Consider the following 15,308-nt stretch of genomic DNA (forward strand, 5'->3'; position numbering starts at 1 on the left):
CCCTTTGGGCTAGGTACTCGGTGTTCTGAAAATATATTAGCATATAAACGTTACTTGAGAATTCATTTTTAATTCCCCCTGTATTGGAGGTAAAAGAACACACCGTTTTATTGCTGAGCAATGAGCCACCTTTTCACACAGGAGTGCATGTAAATGCGTTTTACCAACAATTCCCCAAGTATACCAATGAACCACACATAAAAAGTATACATTCATGCATTGATGATAAAAAAAATTGCACTATTAAAAAAAAAATACTCAACACGTTCATCAATAATAATAATAATGTCTTAAAGGAACATATATAATAGCTGATGTTACGGGCAACTGCCCTTCTTCACAGCATATGTTAAAAAAAACAGGGTGTTTACTGCCTTCGTATCCATGAAACGTACCTTGACTGTATGGCAAGGTAGATGGTGCGACGGAAAGAAACCAGGTTTGTTTCTGTTTGGTCCAAAATTGTCATCTTTTGTTTCTCTGCAAGCGCAAAGGCAAGGTTGGTATTCACTTCAGGCATCATGGACACACAGTATAAACCAAAACATTTTTTTTATCAACATTTCTCTATAATAAGACGCTTTTGGGTTAGATCGTGGCATGTTTGTTTACATGACAAACCTTACTAATTGGCTGTGTCGGGTGGTGGTGGGTTTAACAACACATTTATATTTACGCGATCTAACCCACAGACCTCTATCATGGATAATATTGGTCGCGAAAGCCTAACTGTTAAACATTTGTTAAGAAAAGATACACACTTCTTGCGATTTCAAAGACAGGTGCTCAAATAAAGTCGAAGTCCTTCTGTGCTCAAATGAGCACCGAGGCAAAATTGCACATACCTATGGCGGGGATGAAAATATCCATAAGACACCCACTATTAACTTCCCCACAAAGTGGTACTCAATTCGACTCCAGAGGGATGATGGGCTTAATCAACCCGCAACCAAGGTTTGCACTCGCAATCAAGGTTCGAACTCGCAACCTTCCGAGCCACCTGGCCGGATTCCCAGGTTGCTCTCAGCAGCTGTTGTAATTTGCAAGGTCGGTTACAATCAAACAAGGCAACTGGCTGCTGTGAGTGCAGGTGTCTTGTTCACTCACCTGCTTCCTCTTCATCCTCTTCTTCATCGTCGCTGTCACTACCTTCCCCCTCCCCGCTCTCGCCTTCCCCGCTGCTGCCTTCATCCAATATTTCTGTGCAGTGATTAAATGAAGCGAGTACATTACAGTATGTGCACATGGTCTGAAGCAGTTCTCAAACTTGTTTGGGCCGCGGACCGCTCAGCCGATGCAAACATTTCCACGGACCACATCAACCAGAGCCAGCCCACCCCTGGTGACAAAACGCATTCACTTCTCTCTCTAAACACCAGTAATACAAAATGATTCATATTACCGGAATTATAAAAAAACGTAGACTTTTTTCTTTAGGGTTGGCATTTAGATCATACTAGTGGGAAGTACCTGGCATTGCCCGGGGGAAAAATATATTTCAAAACTTCTCTTAAAAATATAACACATGCATACACAAATACTAAGCTATTGTGAAAGCCCGGCATGCCGTTTGTTTGTCCATTTGTCTGTCAACAAAATTATAAGAGGCTTGCAGAAGTCCAAAAAATTATAGAAAGTGGGGGGTAAATAGTTAATCTAAAAGGTTTCCAAAAATTGTCGACCCCACCCCCACAAAAAATATTTTTATCCCCGCATAGGCATATATACCTACACACCCTACATACAAGAGAGTGAGTAGTATCTAATGACTCTACAGTAGTACCTGACTTTACAATAGTATTGGCTCTACAGTAGTATCTGCTGACTCTGTAGTTGTATCTACTGACTGTACAGTAGTATTTATGGAGCCCAGTAGTAGATACTGACTGCGTAGTAGTATCTACTGACTGTAGCAGTCACTACTGACCGTAGTAGTATCTACTGACCCTACAGTAGTATCTACCGACTCTATAGTAGTAACTACTAACTGTATAGTAGTATCTGCTGAATCTATAGCAGTATCTGCTGACTACAGCGGTATCCGCTGACTCTATAGTCGTATCTGCTGCCTCTATAGCAGTATTTACTGACTCTATAGCAGTATTTACTGACTCTATAGTAGTATCCACTGACTCTACAGCAGTATATACTGACTGTAGTATCTACTGACGATACAGTATCTTGACTCTATAGTAGTATCCACTGACTATAGTAGTAACTAACTCTATAGTAGTAACTTCTGACTCAATAGCAGTATCTGCTGACTCAATAGCAGTATCTGCTGACTCAATTATCATATCTACTGACCCTGCAGCAGTATATACTGACTACAGTGGTATCTACAGACTGTAGTATTATATACCGACTCTATAGTAGTATCTACTGACTATAGTCGTAACTACTAATTCGATAGTATTTGCTGACTCTAAAGAAGTATATGCTTACTCTATAGCAGTATATTACTGACTCTAAATTAGCATCTACCGACTCTGCAGTAGTATCTCCCGACTCTACAGTAGTGTCTACCAACTCTACAGTAGAATCTACCTACTCTATAGCCATATGTACCGACTCTATAATAGTGTCTATCGACTCTATAGCAGTTAAATACTAACTTAACAGTGGTGAGGCCTAGTCCCGTGCACAGCCCCCGGCCTCGCCTAGCTTGTCTAGATTGCCCAGCTGGCCAAGGTGGCGCATTGGCCGGCTGGGGCTGGGCCGCTACTCCCCCCACCATCCCCCCGCCCCACTACAGTAGTAGTATCTACGGACTATTGTAGTCTTATCTATCGACTCTATAGTAGTAACTGCACACATTGGGGTGGGAGGGGGGGAAAAGAGGACATCACACTTGGAAGAATTTACCTCAGTGTCGTGTATTTTTGTTGCATTTTTAACACAAATGAGAATTTCCCCCCCCGCCCCCACCGAGTCAGCGTTCCCGCACATGCGCAGGTGCGTGCTCTGACGCCACCCTGTGCTTATAAAAGAAATAAATTGTTAATTTAACTACTTTAAAGTTGACCGATGGGAAACAAGAATAGCGCTTTTCCGTCCAGGGCATATCGCGTGGTATCTGTGTACTTTTTTTGATACGTAAACCCCACAGTAAGTCAGTTAAAAACGTCACAAGGTAACCTGCACAGACAGACACCCAGACAGACAAAAATTACTTTTATAGATAAGGTGGTTAAGGGTAGTTTAATCAGGGTAGTTTACCTAACTTCATTTTTTTAATGAAATACCATGAGTAAAATATGAATGAATGTGCAAAACAAAAGGTATAAAGGTCATGAATTCCGGATCAAAATGCATTTGCATCAAACCCTCGCAGACCACCTGGGGGACCGTCACAGACCACCAGTCGTCCCGGGAGACAACACTTTGAGAACCAGTGGGCTAAATTAGCCACACAGCAACAATTGTAGCGGTGACATGGCCTAACAGTCGTGTAGGTGTATTAGTCATGAAATAGAAACCATCGGCTTCACAGCGGGCGTTAAAGAATCCGTGAAGTTCTTTGCAAGAGTAGGCCCCATTTCGGGCCTGCGTCACATTCCAAATTTGGCAAATTTGATAAATAGCCGGCAAAATGAAACAATGAGAATTATACGAAGCAATTATTGCCCTAAATTAGCAGGCCACAAAGCTTGGGCAATTGTTGGCACCGGTTCTGGCTGCCAACAGGCCAAACTGTGGTTTACCGTGCTTCCATTACAAAAGTGTGCACATTACAAATTGCACAACACTTGGGATGCAATTTTTGTGCAGAACGCGATATAAAATAACAATACAGAATCACCAAATCGCAAAAGGTGCAATGAACATTCACAATCAACGGCGAAAATAAAGCTCTAAATAAAAAGGTTCATGGGATTTATAAAAAATAAACCGGTCAATTAAGATGATTAAAAATAGAACGTTAAAAACATATACCAATATAATTCACTCTGTATAAATAACGAATTATACCAGTTTGTTTTTTATGACAAAGACAATTATTTAGGAATATTTTCAATCTTGTAATAATATCTAATATATTAAAACCCAAGTGCATTCAATAAACACTGGAGGTTGCATGTCTCCAAACACATTCAAGTAAATCTTGTAATAATATCTAATATATTAAAACCCAAGTGCATTCAATAAACACTGGAGGTTGCATGTCTCCAAACACATTCAAGTAAATATGTAGAGGGAAAAGATGGAAAAACTTAAGAGGATTGCATTACCTTTCTTGATGGCTTTGTATTTTTCTTCATTGTTCAAAAAATCTGGATCCAGCTTGAAAATATCTGTAATGACACCAATATGCAAAAAGCAAGTTAAGGTCAAAGTCATAATTATTCATCTGAAGACTCTTGGGTATATGTCATACAAGATTAATTGACTCACCTTCCAAACAAGCCTAAAATTAACTAATAAGTGGCAACTGATGACCAAACAAATTAGGAAGAATATTATAGTTGGGTGGAAACTAATTACATTTTAACTGGAATAGAAAAATAACAAAAAAAATTCAGTCATCTCTATTCAGTCATCTCCATACCAATTTTGTACCAAAAATCACAAATAAATAATACAAGATCACAAATAAGTGTAACAATGATCAAGGTCAGCATATTGCCACATACTGTATCAAAACACGATATTCCATAGCAAGTTAAGTTTTACATGCACACATCACTTCAGGCGAGAGCTGTGTACACCTGAAGCAAGGAACACCTTAAAAATCAGCTAATTTTACCTAATTTCCATAATTACCTTCTAAGGGACTCTCAAAAGCCATCATTTTCATAATTAGCCTTATTGGAATACAATTAAAGTCATTAAAACAGAAATATTATTCCCCCACTTGATGTTTTTATAATGAAATTCTGTGGTATGCAATCAGCACTTTAAATGAGTCCAGCGAAGAATGTCTTTAAACTCAAGTTAAATTAAAATACTGCAACACGTGCAGCAGTCAGCATACGTTCAAAAACAAACTTTATTTTAAACCAAGATAAGGAATTTTTTAGTTACCTAATGCCTATAGCAATCGGGCAATGCCAAATCTGCCTACAGCAGGAATAGTGAAAACACGTTTTGTTACTTTGCTGGTCTGAGTGTATCGTGGCTTTCTTTGATTTTACACACTGTCTTTTTCTAAAGCCTGGTTTCGCATTTTCATTAACGATGATGTCTGTGTACATAAAACAGATACAAAGTCAAACAAGCATCTCGCCAAGTTAAAACAAAGGAAGTTTCTGATCCCCGATAGTAAATATTCCCGGTCAACCGTCTCCTTCCATTGGTCACAAGGATATGGCTGCTTGACAAAGCTGTATCCAGGGTGATTACTCCATGCAAGATCCGAGCTCTGGTGCTAAACATGGTTGGCCTTATGAGGAAGAATACTTTAGGCCCTACATACAACACTAGAGAATGAACCAAATCAGCATCAATGTACTTCATGTCATATCTTGTAAATTACACGGAGTTGAGGCTGTTAATTCTTAGATGGAAGGACTGCGAATGAAAGATTTGAAAAACACCACTGAAACCACTGTCAATCACAAATCAATTGTGGAACACAATGCATTGCGAGAGCAGTTACCGTAGAGTAACTAAGCCTCCCTGACGCCTGCCATTTCTGTGCAGCATGGAGATACCGATAACAAGGTAGCATTGCTTTGCACGCTGTTCAGTTTTTTAATCTTTGGAGCCACGATTTTATATTTCAAAATTGCTTTTCATTTTTTTTAGGGATCCTGAAAAAAAATAAAAAACTCGTTATATGCGACACATGGGATATCTGCCCATATTACTCCCAAGGACAAGCTGCGACGCTTTCTGGCGCTTCCGCAAAAGGGGCCACCAAACTCCCACCCACGGACAACTGCTCACTTAAAAGGTCTTCAGAGTTGTAGTCATCCTCCAGCGGCAGCATGTGCGTGAACTGGTCATCCTCTTCCACAAGGTCCAGGCCTTCAGGGATCACCGGGTGGTCCTTGAAGCCATCCTTGCGGATGGCGAACATCACCTCAATCATGTACTGCACGCGCTTGTCGATCTGGGACTCGTGCAGAATGTTCCGCAGCCTCTCAAAGATCGCTGCAGAGCGAGAAGCACGGCAGATATTATTAACAGGGGTTTGTGACAGCAGTGTACGCGTGCAGGCTACCAATATGCAAACCATGCAATTTGTTAATTCTGTAGGTAAAGGTATGTATAAATAGCTCACATGTGTGTAGGTGTTGAGATGCCATATTTAAATGTAGTCTATTTGTTTCAAAGATGGAAACAAAATGGTGTAGACACCCACATATTTTCACATCCTAAACCAACAAGGAATTTTGTCTCAATTTACATCCATCTCTCAAGTCGTGCTAAAATGTGAAGAAAACATGCAGAAGCTTTGACAATGTAGAGATGTGTCCAGGGTGCGGCAAGAGTCAGAAACCATAGTAATTGCAGGACCATGCTGTGTATATTGTGGTTTGGCATGTGCAGGGCATAGATGGCCTCGACATTGACCCTTGAGGTCAATATCAACGAACCTCGTGCCAACTGATCTGTTTCTGTGGGGCATTGTAAGTCGGTCGTCCACACGACGACAAAACAAATAAATATTAATATACCAAGTTCGGTGTGTTAATACAATGCAATTTACATTCATATGACGTTTAAAATGCAACCGCATCTCCGGACACTTAATAGGAAAATAAATGAGTCTTAAATCTTGACCTGCCTGTCCAAGGGCACCGTCTAATATCTAAGATCACTGTAATACACCATGAAGAATGTTCCAGCATCCTGTGTGAAACGGACTGAAACGTGTCCAGGCACATGGCGCACGGTTCGAGCATCTGCTATAATTTACCGTACAGATGGCACCGCAACTACTGCCGCGCCCTGCACAATATACCGCAACATTAATTTAATGCATTTCAAAACAGGTTAATTGTACTGTGTGCCTTCACAATTAGTATATGGAGAAATGTTTCACATACGAGCCATTCAAAAACAAAAGATATGTAAGTACGCGCTAAGAGCTTGTAAAATGTCCAATGGCCATCAAAATGAAGGTACAATAGCACCCCCTAGTGGAGTATTTCTAAAACTGCAAGATTTAATTAAATGGTGTGTATTAAAGAGATTGTCAATTAAAGCAATTTGTCATATCCAGGGAGCTTACTACATGCTTGTGGTGTGAGCTTTTACAAATTGCCCCAAGCAAAAATGCGAAAAAGTAAAAGCATGCATACACGCATGACATTTGAAGAATTACCTTTTCAAAAGCTTCTGCAGTTTAAAATGTTGGAAAGCCAGTAGAGAGGGGATGTGCCTGGTGTTTGGCATTGTATATTGAACCATCCGACATTGTATAAGCAGCATATGAAATTAGGCCCATTAATTCTTAATTCAACACAATGCAAAAATCAATACTTGCAATAGTTAGTTGGGTCTGATCGGAATTTCAGCCGAGCGAGCCAAAAAAAATATTTTCTACAACGCTTTTGCGCAAAAACAATACATGTACATCGTGAAAAAAGTTCGTTACCAACTATTTAAATAAGTAATGAAAACTGAAGTACTGCCAAGGGGAATTTTTGTGGCCCCAGGATAATGAATCAACCCAATACAATTTCCAAAGGTTAATTAAATTTAGTTTATTCCTGGTACTCGAGCAGCACCGGATGACTTGTTGGTGCCACCGTGTATGTGTGTCCTGACCGTTGATTCCCCGCGGTGAGACCTCTGTGAGCTTGAGACCACACTCCTTGAGGAAGCCAACAGCCACCTCCACGCTGTCATCCGTCGGCCGCTCCAGCAGCAGAGTGAGAATCTCCAGGGACAGCACTTCGTGCGCCTGTGCAACGAGAGCACGCACGCATGCAGTCACTCATGGGCGTCACGATGCCAATTAGCAGCAGCAACATGGGAATTAGTGTGACGTTAACAGAGAATGGTACGAGTTAGCGCTGCAGACAATTTGTGTCTAATGCAGATCGCTTAGGTTCTTGTATTTATTCGCCAAGTTTGAAAAATATTTGCTTTTTTTGACGTGGTGATATTATAACTGGCAACTCCTAATTAATCTTAACGTTGACGAGCACTCCCTGTGCATTTGAGCTGGACACACGGCCAGAGTGGAGCTTGACGTCGGTGTGACGCGCGAAATGGCTCAACGCTGTGGAACTTGGGTGACATCACCGCACAGATCCAAACACGGAGACTTGCCTGCCCGTGCGCCAGCCAGCCATCAATTCAGAAAGGTAGCAAAACTTTTTTTTTATAGTATAGTATGAAATATGTAGCGGCAGTGTATAGTTATCATTGTAATATTAGCAGCGGGTACAATAGATATGTTGACATTTAATTATAGTCTCATATAAGTTTAGATTTTCAAAAGTCGGAATAAAAAAGTAAATGAGTACGCATGTCCATTAAATTCAAATTTTATTACAAAATTAACCTCCTGTTCAATTGTTATCTTATATTGTATTCATAACCATTCCATGCCTTATTAAAAAATGTAAACAGAGAACTATTTATGTAAAATATCTCAAATTTAGCTAGTCAAAGCGCTAATTTATTATGGGGATGTTTTAATCAGATAATACAATGGAGCTTCATTGCCATTAAAACTACTACACCAGGTAATATTTAAACAGTGCAACTCATGCCAATGTTGAAACTTAAAACAATCTTCGTTTAAACATTGGTGTGATGGTGAAATGTTTTTAAAGCATGCTGCTTTGAGTCATGAGGTTCACAAAATGCTCACCTTAAAATTCATTTTAACAATACCCATCCCTTATGTTCTCAATAAGACTGGGTGCATCTAATGTAATACGTCAATATTGAATAAAAAATAACAAATTACATACCACATTCTGGTTCACAAGGTGAGCAATGTACTTGCTTGTGGACAGGCAGAGTGGCTGTAAATAAGCAGAAACAGCCAGTTAGTGGAGAATATATTTCATTTCACTCTACATCATACATAATCATGACCTTCATACCCATGTATTATACAGCAATGGCAAACTTCATAGTGCTAGAAGATTCCAGTAAAACGATGTATTATTCAATACCATACAAAACCATGATTAATTTACCATAGTGCACATTATACAAATGAAACGAACTACAGCAGAGGTTTATGTAAATATCACAACGACTATTCTGCCAGACTAAAAAAAATGATAAAAGTAAATGGTTAAGAGTGAGAACAACCTTATTTAGCAATGTCAAGGAAAGATGACTACGGAAATTTGGACATGTTCTGAGACTGGGATGAAACCTACACTTGGTGAAGTGGAAAGAGTGGGTTCAAATATCGAGAAGAAAAAGGATTAAGAGATTGCATAAAGCAGAATTACTGGCTCAAGAGAACAGTGACAAAAAGTAGTTGTAATTCCCCATTGTAGCGAATGAACTGACAGAATAAACAAATTAAGACAATGAAAATAACCCAGCTATGAAGGACTTTGGCAGTTTTCAAATCTGCAAGGATGATCATACCACGCACGATCACGTGACCCTGCTTCTCAGGAATAATTTGTTTGCAGAGACTCTCAATTCCATGCAGAATTGGCATGCAATGACCTCGGCTCAGTCAGCATTCCCATCCGATCCCTGGCCTGGGGAATGGCTTGCCTTGTCGTTACGGCGGTATCCCTTGCGAAAGTTGAGTATGAGACGCCGAAGAATGAGCTCGCCAATCTGCGGAAACTTGGAGTTGATGATGGCGGTGAGCGCAGAGTAGACGTGTGTGAACGTTGGGGAGGCCATCTGTGCTTGGATCATGGAGCGTGACAACATACCACTGCAGGAGAGACAAAATAGGTGATCAAAACGTGTGCTCTCAGCAACACAATCCCAGCAGTGTAGATTCATGTATCCCACAATAGGAGACAATCTACAATTACTGTGATGGATGGACTGTACATTTAGTGGCACACGCGCGTACATGTACCTTGGGTTTATTCAGAAAATGCACCTGCTTTTTTTTTAAATACGTGGCAAAGGACAGTTTAGGCATCCGGAAGAAAGGCTTCACCATAATATTACCCAAGCAAAAACAAAATCCATTTATAAAAACATTGAAATTAAAACAAAACCTCTAAATTCACACTAGTCATAGCCCTAAATCAATCCAATTAGGATGACAGAGCAGGCACATGTTCTATATACTTGTTTTATTAGTATTCTAGCGATGCTTGATTTGGAACCTATCCACTGCACATCGCCACACTTCAAGTGACAAATACATCTACCCCAATATGTACGCACGAATACTCGGCGGAATTACGTAAAGATGCAAAGATAGCAAATGGTTGAGGACCGTATCATGACTTTATGATTTCTGGATACTGCACGCAAAAAAGTTCACCTTTAAGGGAACAAAAGTGTAAAACGTTTTTTTATATATATACATAGAAAACTTAATGTTTCAAAAACATAAACTAGATTTGATGCTTTCGTGACTGCAGGAATGAATCTGTTTTTTTTCGGTAAAGTCATGTAGAAATAAGAAAAAGAAAATTACATAATATACGACGTTTCGATTGCAACACAAGCAATCATCATCAGGTAGAGGAAACGCATAACCACAGATATATATACAGACCTTAAGTAGGGGGAATTAAACACAGATATACCAGGGGATACAGAGAGACGGAACATCACACTAAATCAAACAGGGTTTAGCAAAATTTGGAAACTATATAAAGCAACACAGACGGTCGGTTAAAACACAATTAACGCATGGTTTGGTTGAATGCCGACCGTCTGTGTTGCTTCATATAGTTTCCAAATTTTGCTAAACCCTGTTTTATTTAGTGTGATGTTCCGTCTCTTCTGTATCCCCTGGTATATCTGTGTCAATTCCCCCTACTTAAGGTCTGTATATACATCTGTGGTTATGTTTCCTCTACCTGATGATGATTGCTTGTGTTGCAATCGAAACGTCGTATATTATGCAATTTTATTTTTATTTTTCTTATTTCAAAAACATGTTTGTAAAAAAAAAACTGACAATTCAAGGCTAAAGGGCAAGAGTTCTTACCGTCCCCGAACAATGTTCTCTTGCAACAGCTCCTTGATGATGTTGAAGATGTTTGAAACGTTTACTTTGTTGATCAAGCCATTTATTGATTTCTTCAGAGCTTCCCAGCTCATTCGCTGATACGCCAAACTTGGATAAACATAAACGGGAACACCACGTTAGTAAAAACGCAACACAAATTACATATTCCCATATCATCGGTGAACATAAATCACAAAACGTCTTACCAAAAAAGCCGACTTGTGTAAACTCCTACTGACTGGGATCACCTCACAAATCAAACTGAATTGAGCCATCAATGTATTACGTCTGGGTGGTTTACTTGGGCATGCCCAATGATGCAAGGAACTAGTCTTTAATACACATCATCCAATCAGAACATTTGAAATCACGTACCTGTACTGTAATGTGTATTTTATGCAAAAGTTGTAATTCGAGTGAAATTTCTATTTTCATTTTCGTTTGAAGTCGGCCAAATACTGGCCTGCTTATTTTTGTGTTTTATTTTACTGGATTAAATGAAGAATTAAATGTGAAGCCAGACATTCGTTTCGAGCAGCCATGGTTGGCCAAGGGAGGAGGGTAGGCATGGAATTGGAGCTGTGATGGGAAAAACAACCCCCACCACAAGTGCATGGTTAGTGAGAGACAAGAGATGAGACAGGCAGCGACGGAGGAAGAGATCGAGGGAGGCAGTGACATAAATGCAAATAAACAAGACAGAGGGAGAAAGAAAGACACTCAGACAGTGGAAGACAGTAACAGACACGCCGTGAGACAGAAAGAGACACAGAGGGACAAAGACAGGGAGACAGACGAAAGGGGAAGGACAGGAAGATACTTTTCAGTTTAGAGAATACATTAAAACAATACGACTCAGCTTAGAATTCTGATTTGCAGAAGGAAAATAATCAAGTGCTATTTGGTACTCCTGCAACTTACAATAGAAAACACAAATAGTGCACGCTGCATCAAAGCAGTATGCAGTGTTAAAACAAAATCATCAATCCTCATGTGATAGTGCATACCTGCTCTTGTCTGCAATTTGCTCTTGCATCATGCGCAGCCTTGCAGGAGGAATGTATGCTCCCCCTGAGCGTGTCAGGATGGGATCCACTTCATCCTTCTTTTTCTTAGTTGGTGGCTCCTCTCCACCTGTTACCTCCCCGTCTGGCTCAATTCGTCCCCGCACTGTCTCCACTGCGTTTGCATCTCCCAACTCATGACCTCTCTCGGCCTCATCCTGGGTAGGAGATTTTCCTCGCTTCCTCCGCTCAACATCACGGTCTCTTCCTCTGTCCCTGTATCTGTCCCTGCCGCCATCTCTGTATCTGCCCTCGTCCTCAATCATATTCCTATTTCTGTCCCTATCTCTGTATCTGTCCTCATCCAAGTCCCTGTGTCTGTCCCTATCTCTGTCCTTGTTTCTGAATCCATCTCTTTCTCCATATCTGTCCTCATCGTCATGTCTATCTCTGTACCTTTCATCATCCATCTCTCTGTCTCGATCTCGATTCCTGCCACGGTCCTTCTCTCTATCCCGGTCTCTACCTCCATCTCTATCTCTCTCCCTGTCCCTCACTCCATGTTCCCCATCTCTGTCTCTCTCCCCATCTCTCACCTCATTTTCATCCACACCACTATCCCCACCACTATCTCTGTACCGGTCCCAGTCTCTCTCTCGGTCCCCATCTTTTTCCTTACCCCCATGTCTATGTCTTTTCCTGTCCTTGCCCTTATCTCTTTCTATGCTTTTGACATTGTCCCCTTCCTCATTCATGTCTCCATCCTCATTCCTATCCTTGTTTCTCTTCCCACTGCCATTTTTGTCACTGCTATTTTCTTTTCTCCGATCCACATCCATATCACTATCCTCGTCTTTATCACTGCTTCTCTCCCTGCCATGATCTCGGTCCCCTTTCCTGTTTCTGCCTCCTTCCCTCTTTCTGTACCTATCAGCCACACCTTCCTGACCTCTGCTATTGCTGCCATTCTTATCTTGATCACTGGTTCCATCCCCATAATTCGCCTTGTCTAAATCCCTATCCTTGCGTTTGTCCTTGGTGCCGTCCCTATATTTGTGCTTGCTTCCATCATCATCAATGTCTCTTTCCCTACTCTTATCCAGCTCTCCATCCTCACTCGTACTACTGCTCTGGTCACTGTCACTGGATTCATCATGCTCCATATCTCTTTCCTTGCGTTTGTCCTTGGTCTTGTCACTGCTATTGTCATGCTTTGCTCTGCTGCTCCTCCTACCCTCTTCTCTGTCATCGCTCCTGTCCCCACTCCGGTCGTTCTCCTTTTCATGATCCTTGTCACGGTCACGACTTCGTTCTCTGTAAAAGATGCACATGGGCTTCGAATTAATGATCATACGATATGATTTACTTCCATACTAGTCTTACCAAAGACAATATAGTTTATGTTTGCAATATAAAGTGAGAATCTGCATGCATTTTATATTGCATTGCTTGTTAAATGCAAAACGTATATGTGTAACTATGACAGTAACATGTATGCATGGGGTGACTCCAACACGAATGTTATCCTGTATCCCATTCAAAGGCTTTAAAACCAATATACGGGTACATTGATGTCATACATGTATCGGCAACAGGTTGGATTTCTAATAATCGGGTTTACGTGGAGTAGAAAACACAACGCACACTTAATGTTCTAGAGTTGAGGTAGTAGAAGGGTGTAAAGAAATTAATGAATAGTACTTAATTTTCATATGCAAAACAAACATTTCCATACAGGGTGAACCATGAATATATACCCTTTGGTTCTATTCGGTAAAGTCACGTAAAAGTATAAAACAAAAATAATAATTGTTTTATACTTTTACGTGACTTTACCGAATAGAACCAAAGAGTATGATCCTTGCAGTCACGAAAGCTTCAAATCTAGCCGTGAATATATACCCTACTAAACAGGTAGTAATTAAACTTACAACTTAAAAGTATCTACATGTCTCCCACCAACCTCCATACACGCGTTAAATATTCTAGCGCTCTCTTTGTGAGGAATGGAACCATCGCCTTCATAACATTCAAACATTTGTTGAGAATAAAGTAAAAGGGGTAATCATAAATCCGTGGAATATCTACAGATGGCTCACTCCGTACAACAAATGTCAGGAGCGTTCACGCACGTGCACATGAGCGCATTTTGATGCCAAGCCTTTAGTACCGAGCAAGTTCGACACTTAAGTTTCCTGACAAGCCGGTGTTTACGTGTCCTTATAATTAGAAGAAAAAAAACCGCGCAATGGATATTAAGATAGTAACGATATTAAAGCAAAAAACACACGACATGAGCAACTTGCACGGTTTGATAAAATGGGCGCAAAAGACAAACTTGAACCTCCCCACGACTATACTTCGATATCGTAGCACTGGGCGATTTACAAACGGTTCACCAAGGGCTCTATCGTACTCTGAACGTGGCCGCGAACACCATAAATACACGAAGTGGGTTATTATAGTTGATTACATTACGTCAATTGCAACAACAAAGGGGGAATGTCAGTTTTTTTTTTAAACCACACCCATCCTCGCCTAGTGCCCCCCCCTGCGGGAAGTGAAGGCAAGCCGGTACGTAAGCTAGGCAAGGCAGGATTCCCGTGGGGTGGGCCCAGTGCACTCACAACACAACGATTTAAAACGAATCATCAAAGCAACCGATACTTACTTGGACGACATTACGGGGTGCGTCACAGTGAACTATCCTCTCCAACAATCTTTAAACAAAAAAAAAGGAAACTTGCTAAAAGCAACGGAGTTCTGTATTCAAAGAGCCACGTTCTGGCGCGATGTGCAGCCTAGGCCGTGGATGGGGCAGCGTCGAAGTTGGAGGAAGGGGGCGGTCCCCACAAGGGACCGCGGCGAATTTTTTTCCGGAGATTGACTTTTCTGAGCCCCGACACAGGCAGTCCCCGGGTTACGGAAGGGTTAGGGGCCGTCCATAAATGACGTCACGCGATTTTGGCTTATTTTTTTACCCCCCCCCTCGTCACACGGCGTCACAAAAAGTCAGACCCCCCCCCCCTCAAATATGACGTCACAAAGCTCTGCGCCCCCCCCCCCTAAACCGTTTTTCCATTTTGAAAATAAAACATGCTTCAAATCACTTTAAACTATTGTCATTGTAGTGCGTATTTAATGTGGCGCTGCACTCTGATGTTGTAGGAGAAAACACGTTTTAAAAGGTGGCGTTGGAAAGCTAAAATTTAGCATAAAATGCA

General features: G+C 40.9%; 1 protein-coding gene across 4 annotated transcripts in view; it reads right to left on the reverse strand.

The window, feature by feature from the left end:
- CWC22 (CWC22 spliceosome associated protein) overlaps positions 1 to 14,983 on the reverse strand; it is a 96,531-nt gene extending 81,548 nt beyond the window's left edge. The window contains exons 1-10 of one of the 4 annotated variants that reach the window (XM_032957253.2): positions 14,756 to 14,964; positions 12,088 to 13,398; positions 11,060 to 11,188; positions 9,649 to 9,817; positions 8,877 to 8,930; positions 7,720 to 7,855; positions 5,890 to 6,096; positions 4,233 to 4,295; positions 1,108 to 1,200; positions 396 to 480 (exon numbers count right to left, since the gene is read on the reverse strand). In XM_032957253.2, the coding sequence (XP_032813144.2) occupies positions 396 to 480; positions 1,108 to 1,200; positions 4,233 to 4,295; positions 5,890 to 6,096; positions 7,720 to 7,855; positions 8,877 to 8,930; positions 9,649 to 9,817; positions 11,060 to 11,188; positions 12,088 to 13,398; positions 14,756 to 14,766 (2,258 nt within the window). In that variant the 5' untranslated portion in view covers positions 14,767 to 14,964. Of the gene's footprint in view, positions 1 to 395; positions 481 to 1,107; positions 1,201 to 4,232; positions 4,296 to 5,889; positions 6,097 to 7,719; positions 7,856 to 8,876; positions 8,931 to 9,648; positions 9,818 to 11,059; positions 11,189 to 12,087; positions 13,399 to 14,755 lie in introns of all 4 variants that reach the window. The other 3 variants (XM_032957254.2, XM_032957256.2, XM_032957255.2) reach the window with 3 other exon arrangements.
- Positions 14,984 to 15,308: the final 325 nt, after the last annotated feature.

The sequence above is a fragment of the Petromyzon marinus genome, chromosome 19, assembly GCF_048934315.1.
Source record: "Petromyzon marinus isolate PM22_M1 ecotype Great Lakes invasive population chromosome 19, UKy_Petmar_22M1.pri1.0, whole genome shotgun sequence".
In the NCBI taxonomy this organism is placed as follows: Eukaryota; Metazoa; Chordata; class Hyperoartia; order Petromyzontiformes; family Petromyzontidae; genus Petromyzon; species Petromyzon marinus.